The following is a 21,761-nucleotide window of genomic DNA, read 5'->3' as shown; positions in this document are numbered from 1 at the left end:
CAATTTATGGTTTAAGTAATGAACTACGTAGCGTATTTATATTTCAGCAAATGAAATCTAGCTCGTTAAAACGAAATATTAATAACAAAACTCAATTGTGTATCATTCCAGCAACGAGAAACAGATGGATTTCGCCGAGCAGCTGGAGTCGGTGGCGTACGTGCTTTGCGGCGAAGGAACAGTCACTTATGAAAAGTTTTGCCAAATATGGCATGCCAAAGGGGTAAGAGCTGTTAGTCGAGAACATGATCCAACCCGATCGCTACTGATTGACAGGGATCAATCATTTTCGATTGGGTCAATTTTTAATTACCTCTCTCTCTCCCCCGCCGAACACAGATCCTGGACAAACTGTACCGCCTGATAGACGTGGACTCTACCAACCTGCTGTCGACCAACCAGATCATGGAGTTCATATCCAATCTGACCAACGCGCGGTAAGTCTGTGCGGGCTGCGGACGGGTTAATTATCAAATATCTAATTATTGTTGGGTAGCATTAGAGGCTTCGCTACTCGAAGGTGAAAACACCAGAATCACCAACAGAGAAAAAGAGTGCGTAAAAACCGAAATGAGTTTCTCTCGGTAAATAATTAAACTTATTATACAATCAACACCTCGCAATTGATCTCCGTCCGAGCCAATCAACGACCGACAGAATCTGGTATAGAAATTGCTTTTCTCCTAATACGGTTTGCTCTCGGCATCAGCAAAAACAAAGCGATCGCGTTGCCATATCAAGATTCGCGCCATCCTCCAGCTGACCTCCGCGGATTGACGCCGCTCGTGAGAGATTTTAATCTGGAGCTGTCCGTTGATAGCGTAATCAACGTGTCCGAACAGCCCACATGGTGCCCTGGTGACTGGGCAGCACGCGGAGTGGCCAATTAACGACACCGCACGGATAGAAACTTGATACAGAAGATCTCAATCTGCCGAATGGGGACCAATCGCTTTCCGGCGGCTGATAATCTTCTGTATTTTAGTTTGTAAATCGATCCGATACCAATTGCAAGAGTGACACTTTGGCGAATTTTTCAATGAAGTACAAACTATTTCATTAAAATTCCTCGCGCTGATTTCGCTATTCCTTTTTTAGCAAACCCAAATATTTGATTGGATGAATATAAATTAAGTTTTCCGAAAACTTAAAAAAAAAGGCGGGTTTACCACAATTCACTATTCATCGTTAATATTTTATTATTCAAATGTACATGTAAATGGTGGGTTTAAGGTTGCGTTACTTACTGTGTGTTAGAGATACGAAATTGCGTTATGTAGGGGGAGGGGAAGAGGGTCAAAAAACTCGGAATTTTAGCGTTACGTAATTTGTGCGCGACGCGTTATGAGTGTTTTTTTATAGAGGTGAGAAACGCTCTACCAGCCTTATCTGGGAAGGGTTAACCCAGACGTCGAGTGTGGAACACAACCACAAAAACCAAGCCATTTTCTCATAGCCTCATTTACCCCGGGACCACATCAAGGTTACTACTGCGGGGGCGGTTGTGCTCATGCACTTCACCTGTTATAACCCTTTTTTTCTTTTTCCGTGCTATTTCTATAATACCAGCATCCTTTCACCCGTTGTGACGTGCACCGATTAGGAATTGCCCTCCAACACGTCGCGCAACCCGTCACGGAGCGACGATTAGGTACTGCCCTCCATCATAACGCGCACTACGTCACAGCTACTCTCGTGGGGTACACATCGGTTTGGTGATGATGCCATCCTCTTTGAGCACGTGATGTGTGTATGTGTGTGTAAGAGAGAAAGAGAGAGAGAGAGAGAGAGAGAGAGAGAGAGGGGGGGGAGAGAGAGAGAGGGAGAGAGAGAGAGAGAGAGAGAGAGGGGAGGGGAGAGAGAGAGAGGGAGAGAGAGAGAGAGAGCAATACCAATATTCTTTCCGGTTGACTCCTTATTGTGCTTGGGAGGAATCCCAAAACAACCCTACGCAACAGTGCAAACCGTCATGTTCCTTCAGCGTCTTGATTGCGGCCACTCGTTCACTAGTGGATGGTTGGCAAGCTTTTTGAGCTTCTTCTTTTTTTCTTATTTCGATCATGGCAATTGCTAGCAAGTAGAAAAGTTCTTGCATGTATCATAGAGGCTTTAAACTTAAACTTAAGTCCATTCGCTTCTCATGTATCAGCTACAACGGTGCCTTTATTTTGAATCCTTGTTTTGAAACATATCTGATAAGTGTAAAGCAAACGAGTAAAAAGTACTCACAGCTTGCATGTATTCGCTATGACGGTTTCTCCTGGTGCCTTCATTATGCGTACGTGTTCGGGAACACCACAAAAGCTATCATGATCAATGAGCTAGATTGTTATGGTTTTAGTTTTCAAAGCAATTTTTAAGCTACTTTTGACGTGGGACTACGTCTAACCGGAATATATGGGGGGTAAAATGAAAAGCTAAACACAGAACATGCAGGAAAAAATGAAAGATTTCAAATGCTTATAACTCGAACATTTCTTACTGGACTGGAGAGATGTTTGTATTAATTGATAGGGAATATTTCTACGCATCTATCGCGACTAATAAAATGTTATTTTCCATTAGATAAACAATTGAATAACTGTAAAAAGTTAAGCGTTATTAAAACGCCCTGCCTCGTTTTGATTGGCCCGATTTACGGCTTCCCCAACACAGCCATCTACACCAAGCAGCGTTGGAAAAATCGGCATTGCGAATACATGAAACTAGGAAGAGTTTTTGTTCCCACCGTTTTCTCATTCGTTGCTCTCCGCAAATAGATGACGAATGATGACGTAATTTTTCTTGTATCATTCATTGCTTTGCACGTGTCTGTGCAGTGGGTTTCGCTATAGTAGAGCGGGACGATATATTAGGATAGGATAGGGGTTGAGATTTTTCAATTGTTCGATAGTTAGTTTCATGACATATATTATTTTCTTCAATATAAAAAATTGTAAGGGGCTGTATCTAGGATACGACCGCATTTTTTTTTCTTTTGACGTAGAACTACGCAATTATATTATGCAATCCATTTGTTTACAAATAAATTTGATGAACGTCTTCTTACGTTTGCCTAGAACTACCAAAATATTTGAAGAAAAACAAGGAGTGGGTTATATCTATGGTATAACCGCAATGGTGACGTAGGACTATTGTTGATTTAGTGTTGTTGAATCTGAATCCATTCTGAATGAATGAATAAATGAATATTTGGGGGACTTAGAAAACGAGAGCGTTACGTTGGAGGTACAAGGTTTTATGCATCCAATATTGGATACGAAAATATCCTACTGATGGGGAAGAATAATCTTCAGAAGCTTTCCTGCTAATTGCACTTGATTGTAAAATCACAGAACCAAATGTAATTGGTCGCAGTGTTAAATGGTTAGAAAACATTTAAATAAACTCTTTCGCTTGCAAGTTATTTTCAATGCCAAGGGGAACTGGCAGATCATTTTGCAGCAGCGATATCTTTCCGGATTCTTCCCGATAACCAGCAAACGTAAAGAGTTGTGCGCGAGTATGTGTGTGTGTGTGTGGCGGTTGCTCCGATGTCTCAAGCGGAACCAATTTGCGATGCTGGTATTCTCTCGGTCGTCTTCTCTTCTTCTGATGGATCGGCTTTTCTGCACTCCGTCACAGTCCCAAACAAACTGAATGCGTTTCAGGTTAGGTCAGGCCAGGTAATGAATCCCTTGATCCCTCACCATCCAGCTCGTCCAGCTCGTTCAACTCGTTCAGTAACGATGTTGTTTTGTCGATGTCCTCACGAAAAATGAGTACGTTTCATGGATAGAATGGTTTTGTATTATAGAGACTTTAAACTTTTCAGTTCATTCGTCTCTAGCCTTGAGAAAGGCCCTTGGAACTCTACTCTAACTCCTGCATTACATCTCCACCCTCATTGCCTTGAGAAAGGCACTCGATCCCTCGCCGTCCAGCTCGTCCAGCAACGATGTTGTCCAGTCGGTGTCCACACAAAGAATGGTGCGTTTCACCATAAGAATATCGCTTAAGTATGCTTTTTGTCCGTGACTGAATCGAAAGGTTTACGATGGCAATTTGGAAGGCAAACTAGAGGCGAATGAACTCTCTTAGTTTGAAACTTTCGGCGACTGAGCAATAATCGATTGAGAATTATGTTTTTCGCGATGTGAAACATTTTCCGTTGCGCGCGCATCCAATATTGGAAACGAACATATCCTACTGATGGGGAAGAATAATGTTCAGAAGCTTTCCTACTAATTGCATTTGATTGGAAAATCACAAAACCAAAAGTATTTGGTCGCTGCGTTATATGTTAGAAAACATTAAACAAAAAACTCTTTCGCATGAATGTATTTTTCAATTCCCAGGGGAACTGGCAATTATTTTCCAGCAACGATAATATCTTTGCTGATACTCTCTTGGTCACCTTCTCTTCTCCTTCTGATGGCTCGGCTTTTCTGCCCTCCCTCACAGTTCCAAACAAACTGCATGTCTTTCAGGTCAGATCAGGCTAGGTAATGAATCCCTCGATCCCTCGCCGTCCAGCTCGTCCAGCACGTTCACCTCGTTCAATTACGATGTTGTCTTGTCGATATCTTCACGAAAAATGAATGCGTCTCACCACCAGAATATCGCTTAAGTATGCTTTTTGTGCGTGATTGAATCGAGAGAAGGCGTGGTTTACTATGGCAATTTTGAAGGCAAACTAGAGGGGAATGAACTCTCTGAGTTTGAAACTTTCGGTAACTGAGCAATAATCGATTGAAAATTATATAATTTTCACGATGCGAAACATTTTCCGTTTGGCGCGCATACAATATTGGATACGAAAATTTTCTACTGATGGGGAAGAATAATTTTCAGAAGCTTTCCTGTTAATTGCGATTGATTGAAAAATCACAAAACCAAATGTATTTGGTTGCAGTGTTGTATGGATAGAAAACATTAGAATAAACTCTTTCGCATCAATTTAGTTTTCAATTCCCAGGGGAACTGGCAGAGTATTTTCCAGCAACAATTAGTTCTTTCCAGATTTTCCTCGATACTCGAAGCCCACCAGTGGTTAATCCTAACTCGATAACCACCTGTTAATAGCACTTGATTGAAAAATCACAAAACCAATTGTATTTGGTCGCAGTATAACATGGCTAGAAAACGTTAAAATAAACTCTTACGCTTGAATGAAATTTTCAATTCCAAGGGGAACTGGCTGACTATTTTGCAGTAACGTCTTTCCGGATTCTTCTCGATTTTTCTCGAAGTCCACCACCAGTGGTTAATGCTAACTTGATAACCACCTGTTAATTGCACTTGATTGAAAAATCACAAAACCAAATGTCGCTGTGTTATATGATTAGAAAACATTAAAATAAACTCTTTCGCATGAATGTATTTTTCAGTTCCCAGGGGAACTGGCAGATTATTTTTTAGCAACGATTGAATCTTTCCGGAATTTTCTCGATGCTGAATGGCACCCAAACGAAGAGTTCCGCGCGTGTATGTGTGTGTGTGGCGGCTGCTCCGATCTCTTCCCGGGGAACCGTTTGTGGCATCACTCTCCTCCTGATAAATTCTCTTCTGGCCTAAGGTGCACAAACAGGCTCTTGGTGACACCGTTCATCCGCGCTTTCATGATAAACGAAGAGCTTCACCACAACAGCGACAACATGCTCCAACCGCTGTTCAATTTGAACTGAGTGGGTTTACGAGCGGCGCTCGCTTATATACCGATTGGTGATTTCAATAGCCTGTTTTGAAAGCAATTTTAAGGCTATTGAAACAAGTTTTTGGATGAAAAAGTAACAAGTATATAACGCGTAGATATTTTATCTTTCGAATGAAGTGTGTATCATACCATTTCGTTCAGTTGTTTAAGAGCTATTAACGCCCAAAATCTCGGTGTCCGGCGTAACGCTTTCGTTTACGAAACTTTGATTTTACACCCCGGTATAGAAATGAAAGACGTAGTCCTACGTCAAAAATATTTTATATATCCCTCTGAAATTATTGCACATCTCATGTTTACGTATTTCCCGAACCACGAAAGTTCATTCACCTCTAGTCTCTGAAATGACGATTTTCCCAGGCTTCTCAGTTTAAAAGTACGTTTAAGGGAAACATATTCCGGTCTGCATAACGACAAGCGAGTACAAAAGTACTCAACACCAAAAATTCCCCGACTTGCATGTATTTGCAAAGCGGATTCCCCCAGGCACATTAATTTTGAAGTCCGAGTTAGGGAAACACAGCTCAGTGGGAAAAAAATACCCCCGACTTGCATGTTTTGACGAAACGGATTCCCCCAGGTCACATTGATTTTGAAGTCCATGTTAGGGAATCACAGCTCGGTGGGAACAAAAATACCCCGACTTGCATGTATATTTGTAAAGCGGATTTCCGCAGGTACATCGATATGAAGTCTGTGTTGGAGGAACCGTAAATCGGGCCAATCAAAACTTGGCAGTTAGGGCGTTTAGATAACGCTTGACATTTTACAGTTATTCAATTGATCATCTCATGAAAAATGACATTTTATTAATTGTGATAGACGAGTAGAAATATTTCCTAACAATTGATGTAAACATCTTTCCGATCTGTTAAAAAATGTTCGAGTTATAAGCATTCGAAATACGGGTAGAGTTAGCACACAAATCGGCAGAACAAATGTATGGCAAAAAAGGAAGTTCTTCCATTTTTCATGAATTTAAACCGTTTAGGGATCAGCGAATTGTAATGTATAGCATATCAAACAAATCTTAGAGAATTTCCGATTCGATTGGTATGCAAATCATGAGAAATCGTTCACAGTGATAATAGTTATTAACGTTAACTTTATTTCATGAAAACGTGACCTGTTTTCTGATTTGGCACCCTTCCTGAAAGACGTAGTTCTACGTCAAAAATTGTTATGGAGAGCCGAAATCGATTGACGCAAAAATTTCATCAATCCATCATTAAATGACTGGGCAATAAGAATTTGAAATTGGACAATTTTCACGATGTACTCAATTTTCGATTTTCAATTTGTACCCCAATATGTTCCCCAAAGACGTAATCTTACGCCAAAAAATGTGATTCATTCATTTTTATTATTTCGGTTATTTTTGCCTTCAATAATAATTCATTCTCTATTTAGAGAAGTGACACTTTTTGTCGTGGCACTACGTCCAACCGGAGTATATGGGGGTGAAATGAAAGCCTAAAGACAGAACATGCAGGGAAAGATGAAAGATTTCGAATGCTTATAACTCAAAAATTTCTTAATAGATCGGAACGGCGAATTGCTCGTTGGTTTGCAGCGCATGTGGAGTGAAGTTGAGTTCGGTCGTTGGTTACACACGATTATCTCTAAGGTCTCGACGAGTGCATGGTTCAAGGGGTTGAATGTAGGTCGTGATTTCATTCGCGTGATATCTCGGCTTATGTCCAATCACTACAACCTAAACGCGCATCTCTATCGCATTGGGCTCGCAGCAAACAATCTTTGTGATTGTGGCGATGGCTATCACGACATCGAGCATATTGTCTGGTCGTGTATCCGGTTCCATGCTGCTCGGCAGACAATCGGCTATTCCCGTCCGGGATATCTTAGGTAGCCGTGATCCTGATCTTCTGCTTCATTTATACCTGTTCCTCAGAAACGCCGATGTCAACGTTTAATGATGTTTCCTTCGTTGTGTCCCTGTTTCATATCCCTCCTATCCGATCTATAAATTTTTACTTAGTCGCGGCAATACATACACACACTCTTTACAGATACACGGCCGACGGTTGCATCATCACTGGACTGCACCAGTGATGATGCAACAAGAGCCAAAGGTTGTACCGCTCATGACAACTCTACACGAGCTGATGATTGCGCCGGCTAGTGACCATTCTATCCTGGATTCCTCGAGTCGACACTTGTACTTGTAATACTAACCTCGAGCCGACCGCGAGTAATCGGTTACATATTACTAACATAGAAAATAAGAAAAACTGTCAAAATATTGAACTATTGAAAAATATTGAAAAATATATATTTTGGAATAAAAATGCTATTTTTCATAAGATAAACAATTGAATAACTGTAAAATGTCAAGCGTTATCTAAACGCCCTAACTGCAAAGTTTTGATTGGCCCGATTTACGGTTTCCCCAAACACAGACTTCTAAACAATGTACCTGTGGAAATCCGCTTTACAAATATACATGCAAGTAGGGGGTATTTTTGTTCCCACCGAGCTATGTTTCGAGCTATATTTCAAAACAAAGATGCCTGGGAGAATCCGCTTTGCAAATGTATAGGGTCTTTCAGATTAAACGCTCACGCAACAAATATTAATAACTTCTACAAAAGTGATCCGATTTTCATTTTAAAAAAACGAAAATAAAGCTTATTTTAGGACATTTTCGATGTGACCACCCCTTTTTTCGATAACGCATTTTAAACGGTGAACAAAATTCTTCATCCACAACTCTAACATTACGACTTCGATGCTGTTGAAAATCCAAGTTATTTCTTCTTGAAGTTCCTCCAAATTTTGAGGCTTATCAACATAGCAACGGTCCTTCACGTACCTCCAGAGGAAGTATTCGACGACGAGAAATGTTCTGTAAATTGTACATCTTGACACTAAAAACCATCCGACCAGACTGAACGCGTAGCCGAATATTATCGTCCCGAAGTGAGGAATGCAGTGTTACTATCGACGGAGCGAAAAAAAAATAGATTCTAATAATTATCATAGGTATTTGATTTTTTTGCGTGAGCGTTTAATCTGAAAGACCCTGTATACGAGGCATGGCTATTAAATAACGAGACTAGTTACAAAAAAGGGTTATATTTTAAAAATCACGGTACAACGATATGCTCCCCTTCAATATACTCCCCTTGGCTCCTCACACACCTTTCCATACGTTTTTTTCCATTGTTCGAAGCAGTGCTGAAACTCTTCTTTCGTGATGGCGTTCAAAAGCCGCGTCGCTTCCTTCGCCTCTTCTACGGACTGAAATCGGATACCTTTCAACACGGATTTGATCTTGGGTAATAGAAAAAGTCGCCTGGGGCTGGATCTGGCGAGTACGGGGCATGTTCGAGCACTGGAATGCCCTTATCGGTTAATTTTTCGGTAATTTCTTCACCGACAGCACGTTACGGGCAGGTGCGTTGTTGTTCGTGTTTTTTTCGTCACACATGACTTCCGACGCGCACTACAAACCACGTTCCATTCAAACCACTGCTGCTCGCAAACTACTATAGTGACAAAAACGTGTTTTCGTAAGTTTAAAGCAGACACTTCAAGCTACCGAACGCACTATTCGTTTTTTCCCCCATCCCTCTAGGGCGCCCTCCAGGCGCTCAGTCTCTTTATTCAATAGCCATACCTCGTACAAGCTGCGAGTACTTTTGTACTAATAAATTCTAAAAGTAGTGTAATGTATCTATCCTAGAGGACTAAAGCAATAGATTTTTACAATCTACTCTTGATCGCAGTTTCTTATCACTCTGGAAATTTTGCAATGCAAGAGAAAGGTGGTATTCGCTTGGTGCCAGTTCCAGACTATATGGTGGATGCATTAAAACATCCCAATCAAGCTCTCAGACTGGCGTAGCTTTGCGTTGTCCTGATGGAACAAAATACCTCCTTTGTTGGCCAATTCTGAACGTTTCTGGTCATTCGCTAGCTTCAAACTGTCCATTTGTTGACAGTAGAGATTTTAATTCGGTGTATTGCACTAAAAAAAAATTCTAAAGATTAAAGAAAATAAAAATTTTTGAAAATTAATTAAATTGCACGTATTTTACTGTTGCAGTATCGGTACCATAAACCATTCACAATTTCAGCGGCCTAGCTTGCATTTTCACATTTACAAAAGAAAAAAATGTGAAACCGAATTTTCTCTTTGTTGGCCTCCATTGTTAACACCCTGTAACTCACACCGGAATGGAACAAACAAAAAGCAGCAAAAGATTTTAGCGTGAAATGTCACAACGAGACTAAACATAAAATTGTATGATCGATATTACGAGAGATATTGATCACTAAAGCCAACCAACGAGAAAATAATGGATAACTTTTACCCCAACCTAATATTTTGGTAATCCTAGGCATCATATCAAACGTAAAAAGACGGTCATAAAATTTACTTGTAACGAATAACATAATCTATTGCAATGCATGATCTTACATGGCAACTGTTCAAACTTTTTACTTACAAAGCAAATGTTGAATTCTATTGAATTCGAGTATTGTTTCATTCAATCGATAATTGAATCAATACAATACAAATGCTTACTAAGATAACGGTAGTCCCACTTCAACCTTGCGGTTGTATCATAGGTATAACTCTCCCATTTTTCCCCCTACAGATTATTGGAGCTATTTGACATCTCTATTGGAGTCGTTTTGATAGCCAATTTGAATCTATCCGCATGACCCGGAAGTGTATACTTGCTTTTATCGAGGTAATGTTTTCGAACGATTTCTACGATTCTACGATGTAAAATTGATCCAGTACTGGTCGTAAAGTTCCTAGTAAGAACATTCCAATTCATTTATTATTAATAGAAGAAGTATCAATGACGGACATACGATTGATTTGAATAGTTAAATTTTGAATTTTATATTTATGTTCATCAGAGCATGGTACTCTATGATATTTGAACCATCCCTTACATTGACCACTGGCCAAGAGTGTAAAAGGGAAACAAAAACCGAAAGCCATAAGTGTTTCTGCGTGTGGACTTGAAAGATCATTGTTTAAGCGTTATTTGGTTAGCCTTAGTGCGAGCGTCAGCGTTAGCGTTTGCGTTCGTGTTTGCAATTGTGTTAGCATTTGCGTTAGCATTAGCGTTATTATTAGCGTTAGCATTAGCATTAGCATTAGCATTAGCATTAGCATTAAGGTTAGCATTAGCATTTGCTTTTACGTTTGCGTTTTTTCTGATACAGAAATTATATAAGCGCCACTTTTTATTACGATTTTTTGGGAACATCCACCTTTTTGACGTAAGACTCAGGTGCTCAGGGGCTCATTTCAATGTTTCGAGTAGACTAAGTATAATATGTCTTCAATTAATGGATGGGTTCGGATACATGTGGCCGTATTTTTTATTCACTGGTGGTTATATTCCGGTATCTAAGCAACATGTTTGGTATGCACCAAAAACTAAATTCATTTGTTAGTGGAAAAATTAAAATGTTTCAATGATTATATTGATGGGGTGAAATAGACTGTTGACAGTAGAAGTATGATAGACAGTGAGCAGTCTGTTTATTATATTCCTCGTATAGAATAATAGTTAAGGATTAGTCTGTTTATACAGCAAAAATTCACTATCACGAATCACGATATTTCTAAGTGGATAAATTTGTTTTCCCAACATCATATCTATTACAAATTTATTTTTTAAGTGTTTTTAGAGGCATAGAACTTACCGTTGAAATAAAACACAAATAGGCAAACCTTTTGTCATCAATTTCGCTTTCGGTGTCAGTCTATTCATTATGCAATGGCAAATAAAATAAAATACAAAATGAGTGACACCTGTCAAAGCGTGACACATAAAGGGTGTGTCACATCAAATTGCATCACGGAAAAAACGCTGTAGAAATCGCCCAGTAGACAGATCCTTTTGAAAATTTTAGACAGTAAAATAAAAACTATTAAACAACTTTTGGCATTTTCTTTTTATTCATACTTCGAGCCCAAGCCCGTATGCTCGCACCTTCCTCTTTACCCCGTCCATAAGGTTATGTACAACGTCAGGTTGTAGTTTTATTTGAACAGAAATCCATTTTCTCTTGAAGTCCGCCTCCGATTTGACAACTTTTGGGTTCTTCCGGAGGGCCTGCTTCATAATCGCCCAATATTTCTCTATTGGGCGAAGTTGGGCGGGTTCATTTCCTTTGGCACGAAGGTGACCCCGTTGGCTTCGTACCACTCCAACACGTCCTTTGAATAGTGGCACGAAGCGAGATCCGGCCAGAAGATGGTCGGGCCCTCGTGCTGCTTCAATAGTGGTAGTAAGCGCTTCTGTAGGCACTCCTTAAGGTAAACCTGCCCGTTTACCGTACCGGTCATCACGAAGGGGGCGCTCCGCTTTCCGCAAGAGCAGATCGCTTGCCACACTTTTTGGCAAACTTGGATAGTTTCTGCTTGCGAATCTCCTCCGGAACGCTGAATTTTTCCTCTGCGGAGAAGAACAACAGGCCCGGCAGCTGACGAAAGTCCGCTTTGACGTAGGTTTCGTCGTCCATTACCAGGCAATGCGGCTTCGTCAGCATTTCGGTGTACAGCTTCCGGGCTCGCGTCTTCCCCACCATGTTTTGCCTTTCGTCGCGGTTAGGAGCCTTCTGAACCTTGTATGTACGCAGGCCCTCCCGCTGCTTGGTCCGCTGGACGAATGAACTTGACAAATTCAGCTTATTGGCGACATCCCGGACCGAACTTCTCGGATCACGTCTAAACTGCTTAACTACGCGCTTGTGATCTTTTTCACTGACGGAGCATCCATTTTTGCCGTTCTTCACCTTCCGGTCGATGGTTAGGTTCTCGAAGTATCGTTTTAGTACTCTGCTGACCGTGGATTGGACGATTCCCAGCATCTTACCGATGTCCCGATGTGACAACTCCGGATTCTCGAAATGAGTGCACAGGATTAATTCACGACGCTCTTTTTCGTTCGACGACATTTTTCCAAATTTACGAAAAAATGACAGTGAAGCATGGCCAACGTGATCTATACACTCTTATATGATTATAAGCGAAAGCTGAAGATATAATTCCAAAAAAATAAATTTCTACAGCGTTTTTTCTGTGATGCAATTTGATGTGACACACCCTTTATTTAAAAGTGTTACCAACTTGAAATTCTGTATCTCGATAAAAATGCTCACAAAAAGTAATCAGAACTGAACATTATCCAGTACAGTCAAGACGAATAACATGTTGAATCAACACCATCAATTTACTTTATTTTAAATAGTTTAATTTGTTTTAAATACAGAATTAACGTGCTAATGGCACAGTCCATGGCAATTCAATCTTTATTGATTAAAGAGTCTTGTGGTATTTCTATTTAAGCATTTCGTTCTTTGCAGCTCCGAACGCTTCTAATAATAATAAAACGCAAAGCCAATATATTATAAAATCTATCTTGCACATTTTTTTTTCGCATGTGTTGCATCTCAAACTGCGTTCCAATTTGCCCAGAAGGATGCCATCGGGCCGCCAATTGGCTTCTAATTTGCTGCAAGCGCGCAAAATCTTGCGTGAGGCAGCTATAAATTCGAAACCTAATCTACACTACTTATACATTGCGAATTGGCCGAATCGTGATCGGAGATTTCATTTTTCTACACTTCATCCCGCGTTTACTCGTTGGACTGGCTTTCATTGGATCGATCTTACCGGGGGCCATTGCTCGTGATCAGTTTTGACAGATATGAGACTCCGTCGAGTGGGCTCGCTCGGATGGCAAAGATTCCACTGTGGTTCCAGAAGCCCGGCAAAGTCTCCGGGGCGGACGGAGGATTTATTTTATTCGCTTCGGAGCGGTGAATATACTGTTGCTATTAACGTTCGGAGCCCGGGGAGCAATGGTTCAAAGTCCTAACGCCAGTCACGACGTTGCGTGATCGAGGAAGAGTTGTAGGTTTGATCGCAGGGAGATAAGTAGCCGGGTGGCTGACAACGAATGTCACGCATAACATAATTAGATCACTATTATTGAAGCACAAGCAAACACCGGCTCGGAAATGTGAGGACGATCGACTCCAATTGCGACAAGCGAACCTTCTGAATTTGAACGAGTCGATGATTTGTATCTTGTGAAATTAAATCATCGGTTCAACCTCTTAATCCGTTGAACATTACAGCTTTATTAATGTACAATCCATGAATGGCACAACCACTTATTTCGAGAAGTGTGCGCGTAGGTGGTTGTCATTCCGGGGACAAATCAGGTCTCGTAAAAAAAGCGTTCGTTTTATGTTTTGATCGATCAATCTCCGAGAGTGGAAACTGCTTGAGTGACAAAACGGCAAAAATTGCTTTTTTACGCAAATGATATATAGATCAGCCAGACATCGAAATCGTCTGGTTGACAATTCACTCAACCATGAGTGCGCTGCTTGGAACATAAAAACTTGCCCCATAAACCTTCGAGCACCCACGCAAATTAGTTGGAGTGTGATCGATGGAGATAGGTTGTAGTGATCGAAGCGCGTTTTGAAGACCCTGATTCCACTGAATAATTTCCCGCTGGCATTTACTCCAAGGATGATTGGGTGCGATGAGACACTGATTTCCAATTCACGCAGAACTATCAATCTTTCTATCAGTTCTGTGTTCATAAAACTGAACACATAAACATCAGGTTTCAACTTTTCTGACTGGTTCATTCGAACATAAAAAAGACGCAACGCGATCGCGAAATAATGATCTACTAGCTCTTCGGTGGGCAGCTGCCAGTGGCTTGCTTGCTCGAAAAGAAGATATGCACAATCATGATCTTGATGAGCGCAGCTCTGTCCGCTCACTAGCGAAGGAGACAATCCATCTCGATCACCGCGATCTTGTTGACTTAACCTGTTCGTACCCGGTCATTGGTGCTGCAAACCAGCCTGACGAACCATAGCAAGTGCCATGGATGTCATTCATCGGCGTTCGCGCGCCGCACCGCGTCTACATGCTTCATGGTTTCATGTTTCTGTCGATCGAAGTGTGGAATTCTGCAGTATCCCCGGATCCCCGGAATGATCGGATAGCCAAAGGGTCCCTGCAGGTTTGTGCAACGTAATAGCATAATCGCTACCGTTGCCATAGTTCATACGCTACCGGTAATTTTGCTGTCCGATTGTCTGTTTTTTTTTTGTGGTACGAGATACAAGCGAGCCACTGTTGATTGCGTTGATCGTTTGGCTTATCTCCCGTGGGTATTACGCTTCTACGGATATCTCGCGTTGTTCATCTGTGATAGATTTCGCGTTTTATTTATTAGAGCTTAAAATATGCAGCCCCGTGGTTGTGGTTGATCATGAGCTCGCCGCGTTGGCACGTTCGCATCATTAGCGAGGATGATAATTTTCTTCGCAGATTTGGAGCGTAGAAAATTTAAATCTCGGATAATGAAGCGATGATATGCATCGTTAGGATGATTCGATTTGATAGTTTGTTACAAAAACGGCAAGACGGAGAATGATGACAGAGGATATCGAAACATATTTTTTATCCAATTTTTTTTTTGTAAAAAAGTGTTGTTATGTTTCAAACACATTCTTTCTGATATTTTTGCACTAATTTTCTCAGTTCCATCTGACCAGCAGGGTTACCATATTTACAGAATAACCAGTATTTCTATATATTTTTTAATCTTTTTGAAACCAAGAACCTGTAGATACAGATAACAGATTTTTTGGATAACGTTCCAATGGCTTGATGTTAATAATATATTTTCTATCTGCTAAAATAAAAATCATTTGTTGTCGACATTCATGTATACCATGATGACCTATATTCTAATGCAAACGTCTGCGTCGATTAGCGTTACAATAAATAATTAACACTGTTTACCTTTTTCTTACTAACGCACAGAGAATGTAAATTGGCGCTCATACTGTCATGAAAATTAATTTGCTTTCAAAGTTCTTTTTTTGTTAGATTGAAAATATTTAGAAGAACCTCCGAGACTTTTCGACGCAGATATTTCAGATATTTCATGGCAGATTCATGATATTTTCGCACCAATAGATTTGGACACTTATTAACAATTTACTGCAATACAATCGTAAAATTTCCTACAGTTAATGTGGTAAAATAGCATTGAAAATAGAGGTTCGATTTTCTCATATATTTTTCTAGACCGCAAGGCGTTTCCCTTACACGGACTAGGAAAGCGGTCCAATCCGTATTAGAAATTACATTGCGGTCTAGACATACCAGGAAACATAAAATCGTGTAACTAACACATATACATCATTATTTATCCCATATTGTGGGTGGTGTATCAGAAATCGCGGGAAAAAAATGTGTTCGAGCATCCTTACTCCCCAGACCTCGCCCCTAGCGACTATCACTTATTCCATGTGATGAAACAGGCGTTCGGCGGTCAACGATTCGATAACACTGAAGAAATTCGTGACGAAGTTACATCGTACTTCAAATAGTAGGACGCTACGCCCTTCGCGCTCTGAATAGAAAAACTCGTGCCACGCTATGAAAAATGTTTCGAACGTTACGACGATTATGTAGAAAAATGGAAAATAAAATGTAGATTACAAAAAATCACCTTGTTTTTTGTCCTAACTTTATTTTTCCGCGATTTCTGAGGCACTTAAACTTATTTTTTAGCGACCCTCGTACAAACATGGCGATTGCTTACGAATTGGTTCGGATAAATATACTATTTATATTTGCATCGTATACGACTGTTGACATACAAATATACGATTTATCACAGGCAGGTAAAGCAAATGTTGGAAAGTAGTTGTGAGGTTTTAGTTACATTTATAACCTCACGAATCACCATTTCTGTGTATGAGAATATTTATGTTTGTAGAAACAGCAACTGTTCAATTGACTTTTAGTTAGGCTGGCAAATAGTTCAGGAATGAAAAGAAAACACGTAAGCAGGTATGGGCAAAATCGCATCGAAATTCGTTCAACAACAATCATTCACAGATAAAACCGTTTATGCCTCACTTTATGTGAGACAGAAAACATTCACCTATCCTCTTCGCAAAGTTCATTCTCGATTAGAACGAAAAAATACTGTCTCGATTCCGCTCATTTATTCTCAGAGAATTTTGCATTCCCTCATTTGCCTCTCGGAATGACGTCAGATGGCGATAGAATCAAATTGGAAACTTTTGTTTGAGCCAGCGAGTGCCTCTGTAAAATCATTCGTTTTTCAATTAAATAGCAATCAATGAGCCTCGGTCACGGCAGTAAAATATAGGTAGATAGTTGAAATCGAGTTGTTTCCTGTGCACTATTGCAATGATATTTTTTTGTTTCTAGTATGAAACGATCTAAGCCAACGCAAAAGACCATATTAACGCAAGTTATTGGTGAGCGGGAAGGTGGATTCATGTGCACTTGAATGCTGACACGGAAAAGAGTTCAAGGGAAAATAAAATCATACATACACGCATATTCACTCTATTTTGACTCACTTGTTATTTAGTTTCGTGCGATCTTTCCAAAAGGAGTATTCATTCATTGAATATTGTTTTCCACTCTTTGTTTTGTTATGTTCACTATTAGTCCTGAATGAAGATGGTTGGGGAGTGTAAAATGATTAATCGTGCAATCTCACGATTGCTTGATGCATTCTTTTCGCCATAATTATTCCAAGCAGATACAAGAGTGATTTATAATTAGGTGTGAAGAAATGAGCGAATGAACTTTTCCATATTTGCACGAAAGTTATATTTTTCTGAAAATATTCATTGAGGGAATAAAATCGACAATACAACCAATTAATCGAAGACTCTTGAATGTACCTGCTCTGTTCTCCACAACGAAGGAATGCTGAAGAGACTTTGCGAAGGAGGTTATACTTTTTGTTAATTTGGTTATAAAATTCGCACCATTCCAGATCAAAGTTCAGTTTGGCATTTATAACAGTTTTAATAACAGTCAATAACAATTTCTGTGGCTAGAACATTAAGTTGCGAAAATATTCTGTCCAAAAATTGATCATTGAGAAAAATTTGTGGTTCTACCAGGCAAACACAAAATATAATCAGTATCCTACCACGAATTCTATACATTCTAAAGGGTGTTCGGATCAAAAAGTGGTCAACTTAAATTCGCCGTATTTTTTCTAATCATTCATATAAAAAACCTGATCACCCCTCATTTTGTAGGTGTGTGTGTGTGTGTAGAATGATGCCTCTATTTGGATTTTGACATTAGATCTTTAGTTATCAAAATGGCGTCAAAGCAAGAGGAGTGACGAATCAAAATTTTGTACATGCGTCGTGAAAATCCAAACTACACGCACGCAGAAATAGCAAAATCGTTGAATGTGGCCAAATCAACCGTCACCAAAGTAATAAAAGTGTTCGGGGAACGTTTGTCGACAACTAGAAAGCCTGGATCTGGGGGAAATCGAAAGCCGGGAGCCGCAGTGACGAACAGAAGAGTGGCTAGCGCTTTCAAGCGCAACCCCAACCTCTCCGTTCGAGATGTCGCAAATAAGTTGGGAATATCGTCTACAACCGTGCATGAAGCTAAAAAACGATCCGGACTATCGACTTATAAGAAGGTCCAAATCGCAACGATTAGCAAAACCTTACAGCAAAAACAAGATCTTAGTTCCACCAGCATATATGCGATTTTACATGAACACTTAGTTGTGCGAAAATTATGTTCACGTTGGATCTCACATAATTTGACAATCGCTCAAAAAAAGGCTCGTGTCGATTGGAATAAATGCTTTGAAAATTGGTTTAAGCGCATTCCGTTTTTCAGTTAGGGTACCAAATCAGAAAACATGTCACATTTTTATAAAATAGTTTTATAATTATTAACTATTTTTGCTGTAAACCAAAATAATTGGAATAAGAACTGTTTGATATGTGATACATTATGATTCCCTAATCCATTAACGATTTGAATTAACAAAAATAGGAAGCACACTCATTCTCCAATACATTTGTTCTGTGCATTTCTTTCTTTACCTACCGTATATTCTATCCCGAGGAATAGGTGTAGCCGTGAGGTATAATTTTTATATATCACTGCGAATGAGACGTGCGTAAATCGCTCGCTAGAAATGCAAATGTAGCGATCTTTCATACGGACACTGTGGAGAGAGGAGATATTGCAAATTAACCCCGTCCGCTTTATTCACGAATAATCCATTCACGATTTGTAATACTCAGTTTCGCTCCAACTAGCGAGCAATCAGCAGTCTCACCTAATATTGATGTCACACACAGCGGTTTTGCTCGACACAAACTTCAAAAGCAAATCGTTCCACGCGGTCTCAGATGCCTCAACAGTTAAAAATCTGTATAATGTAACCTTAGGAGAGTGTGACATTGGGTTCCCCTGGATTGGCAGCCACCAAATATATATAGAACGTTCTGCTTGTTTAAAACCACCACAGGTGGAAGCGATCATCATACTTCACAAAGCATTTTGCGGCTGGCATGATCTCGTTCATTCAATTCTTGAGTTGAGATGGGATTCAAATGCTACGCATATTTGCGCACAGCCTATATCAATAACTGCTCAATTGAAACCGTTACTCGTCCCACATTTTCAGGTAAACTATCTTTCATTGGATGGTTACATCCATTATTTCTGAATTGTAGCAGATCTGTTTTATGTTCTAAGTAGAAACTTTTAGATATTGGGTTCAACTCCCAAGGGCCTTCCTGAGTTAGAAATTTTCTTGACATGCCTTCGAAAAAACTTGGGGCCTGGAGTTGAGACTATGATTATGACAATGTCAATACGGATAGGACCATTGTTTGTTTTTTCACAGTTTATACCTATTTGTAATGTTTTATTAATAGATATTTATACCTGCACCAGAGTTCGCTTTGTTTTTTTTATAATACTGGTTTCTTGGGTTGTGTCACATTCACCCGAAACACGTGTACCCAAAGCACATTTACCCGAATGTAACACATACCCGAATGACATTCATCCGAATGTAACAAACACCCGAATGCAACAGACACTTATCAGAATCCCGAACGTAACGTTTACCCGAATTAAGAAGGAAAAACTCCGACAAGTCAGATTATGAGCTTTGTTGAATCTCCTGTTGATAAATAATATTGAATCAAAACAACATCAGAATACGAAGGAAAATGAAAAATTGTAAAGAGCGTAGGCACAATCAACATGCCGTCTTCTTTCCTTCCCGTATTGCTCTTTAAGGCTAAGAGATCATTTAGAAATGAACATGGGCTATGGAATATTTCGAAAATTAAGCAGGTAATTTTAACATAAAAACCAGAAAACATAAACGCCTTGAAAAAGTGAAAGGGTTTGGTAGAAGAAAATGGTACTCACGTATTAACGCCACCGCAGCGCAATTATTATTATGATTTTTTTTTCGTCATGCAATTTATTCTGAGGTCAAAGTAATGTGGGCCCCATCTAACGAGGAAAAGGAACCGAGGCGGTTCTAAGCGACCGAGGTGACGCAATCCGACTGGGCCGCCGTCCCGCCGTTGGAAATGACGGTCTCTTGCAAGCAAACTTGTGTCCCATTTAGTTAGTTTGAAACATAGGAGACAATCCTTTAGTTAGGCCATACTTTTGCCTGGTTCATTACGTTCGCCCGGTTAATCTTTGCTTTAAGATACATCATTCATATTTCAATGCAAAAATTTAACATCAACAGTGGAAACCATAAAACAAGTGAACAATTTACCGAATAAAAGAGGTATGTTTTGCGAGCGAATGCAAAGCTAATTCATGTATTATGCATTCTTTTTACAGCTTGGTTACCGTGAATGTTGTATGCAACACAAAATTGTTTGCAATAATTCGTCGTATCAAACAAATTAGACATCCAGTCAATGTGTGGGAATAAGGGTGATGTAGTGGATTAATGAGATGGCTGCAATTCCATAGAAAAAAATCATTATTTCATCGATTCCAACGTGATATTATTTCACCGAAAAAGCTACTACTCCCGATGACTTACAATTAGATTAATAATAATAATAATAAAACAATGGAAAGAAATCACAATATCATAGCACACCATTCAAAATCAAGCAGCTTTATGATTTCATGTGCATTTTGCCTCAAAATCTAACGAAATCGTAAGTACTTCAATGTTATTCAATATAATCAATGGCATCTATTTGTTGGTTTCCGATTCACATATACTAAATCCATCATTCCACCCTGTTATGTGTTACACTGATATTCATTAATCATTTTCAGTTAGTCAGTTAAACCTCCTGTCAGAAGCTAACTTTGTCTTTTGTTTTGTTATATTTTACTGCTATTTTCAATCGGATTTATTATCGCAATAAGCGCAAGTGCAAAAATGGGGCAAAAAATGTTGCACTAACTTTTGCAGAACGTGTTAGGCGGCACAGAAAACGGAAGCTAGGAGAAACGGTTTCATTGACGTCTGAAACCGCGCTACATATCATCCACCGTGCTACATATGAGTGCTCAAGTGGATAATTCAAACATTTAAGACAATGAAATTGCGAATTTTACGACTTCCATTGTTACAACCAGTGTGAGTGATATCAGTACATATAACAAACCACCCTTTTCAATGCAACCATTTGGAGTTTCAAAAGAATTAAAATAAAAGATTTCTGAACAATGAAAAGAATTACATCTGAAACAAACTATTGTTCCGAACAATCACAGTCCTACGTCAAACTTGCGTCCGTGGCCCTAGACTCAATTCCTTCTACTTTTTTTTGAATATTTTTTTTACTTTCAATTCGGGATTGTTCAACTACGTGATCAAATTGACAAATACCTTCCAATCAAATATAGATCTAAATAATATTTTTTCTGTTTTATAGTGACTTTCAACACTTTTGGCTGGTTCGTCACTTTTACCTTCCATTTTGGAAGAATGTCGGAAGTGAGAATTGAATTCGTGACCTTTAGCGTGAGAGGTATGGATGTTACCACTACGCCAGATCGCCCTCATGTGTAAAAAGTACATTTGGGTAAATTTTTCTTTCGGGTAAAAGTTACATTCGGGTATATGTTGCATTCGGGTGAATGTTATATTCGGGTAAATGTTTCTTTCGGGTATCTATCGCATTCGGGTACTTTATTACATTCGGGTGTTTTGAATTT

At 39.6% G+C, this 21,761-nt stretch overlaps 1 protein-coding gene across 1 annotated transcript in view; it reads left to right on the top strand.

The window, feature by feature from the left end:
* Window positions 1–21,761, top strand: part of LOC129776333 (NADPH oxidase 5) — a 232,572-nt gene that overhangs the window by 170,531 nt on the left and 40,280 nt on the right. Inside the window, exons 3-4 of the mRNA XM_055781919.1 lie at window positions 112–223; window positions 340–437. Coding sequence (XP_055637894.1) covers window positions 112–223; window positions 340–437 — 210 coding nt within the window. The remainder of the gene's footprint in view (window positions 1–111; window positions 224–339; window positions 438–21,761) is intronic.

Source organism: Toxorhynchites rutilus, chromosome 3, assembly GCF_029784135.1.
Source record: "Toxorhynchites rutilus septentrionalis strain SRP chromosome 3, ASM2978413v1, whole genome shotgun sequence".
Lineage (NCBI taxonomy): Eukaryota > Metazoa > Arthropoda > Insecta > Diptera > Culicidae > Toxorhynchites > Toxorhynchites rutilus.
This window is presented reverse-complemented; position numbering and strand designations above follow the sequence as displayed.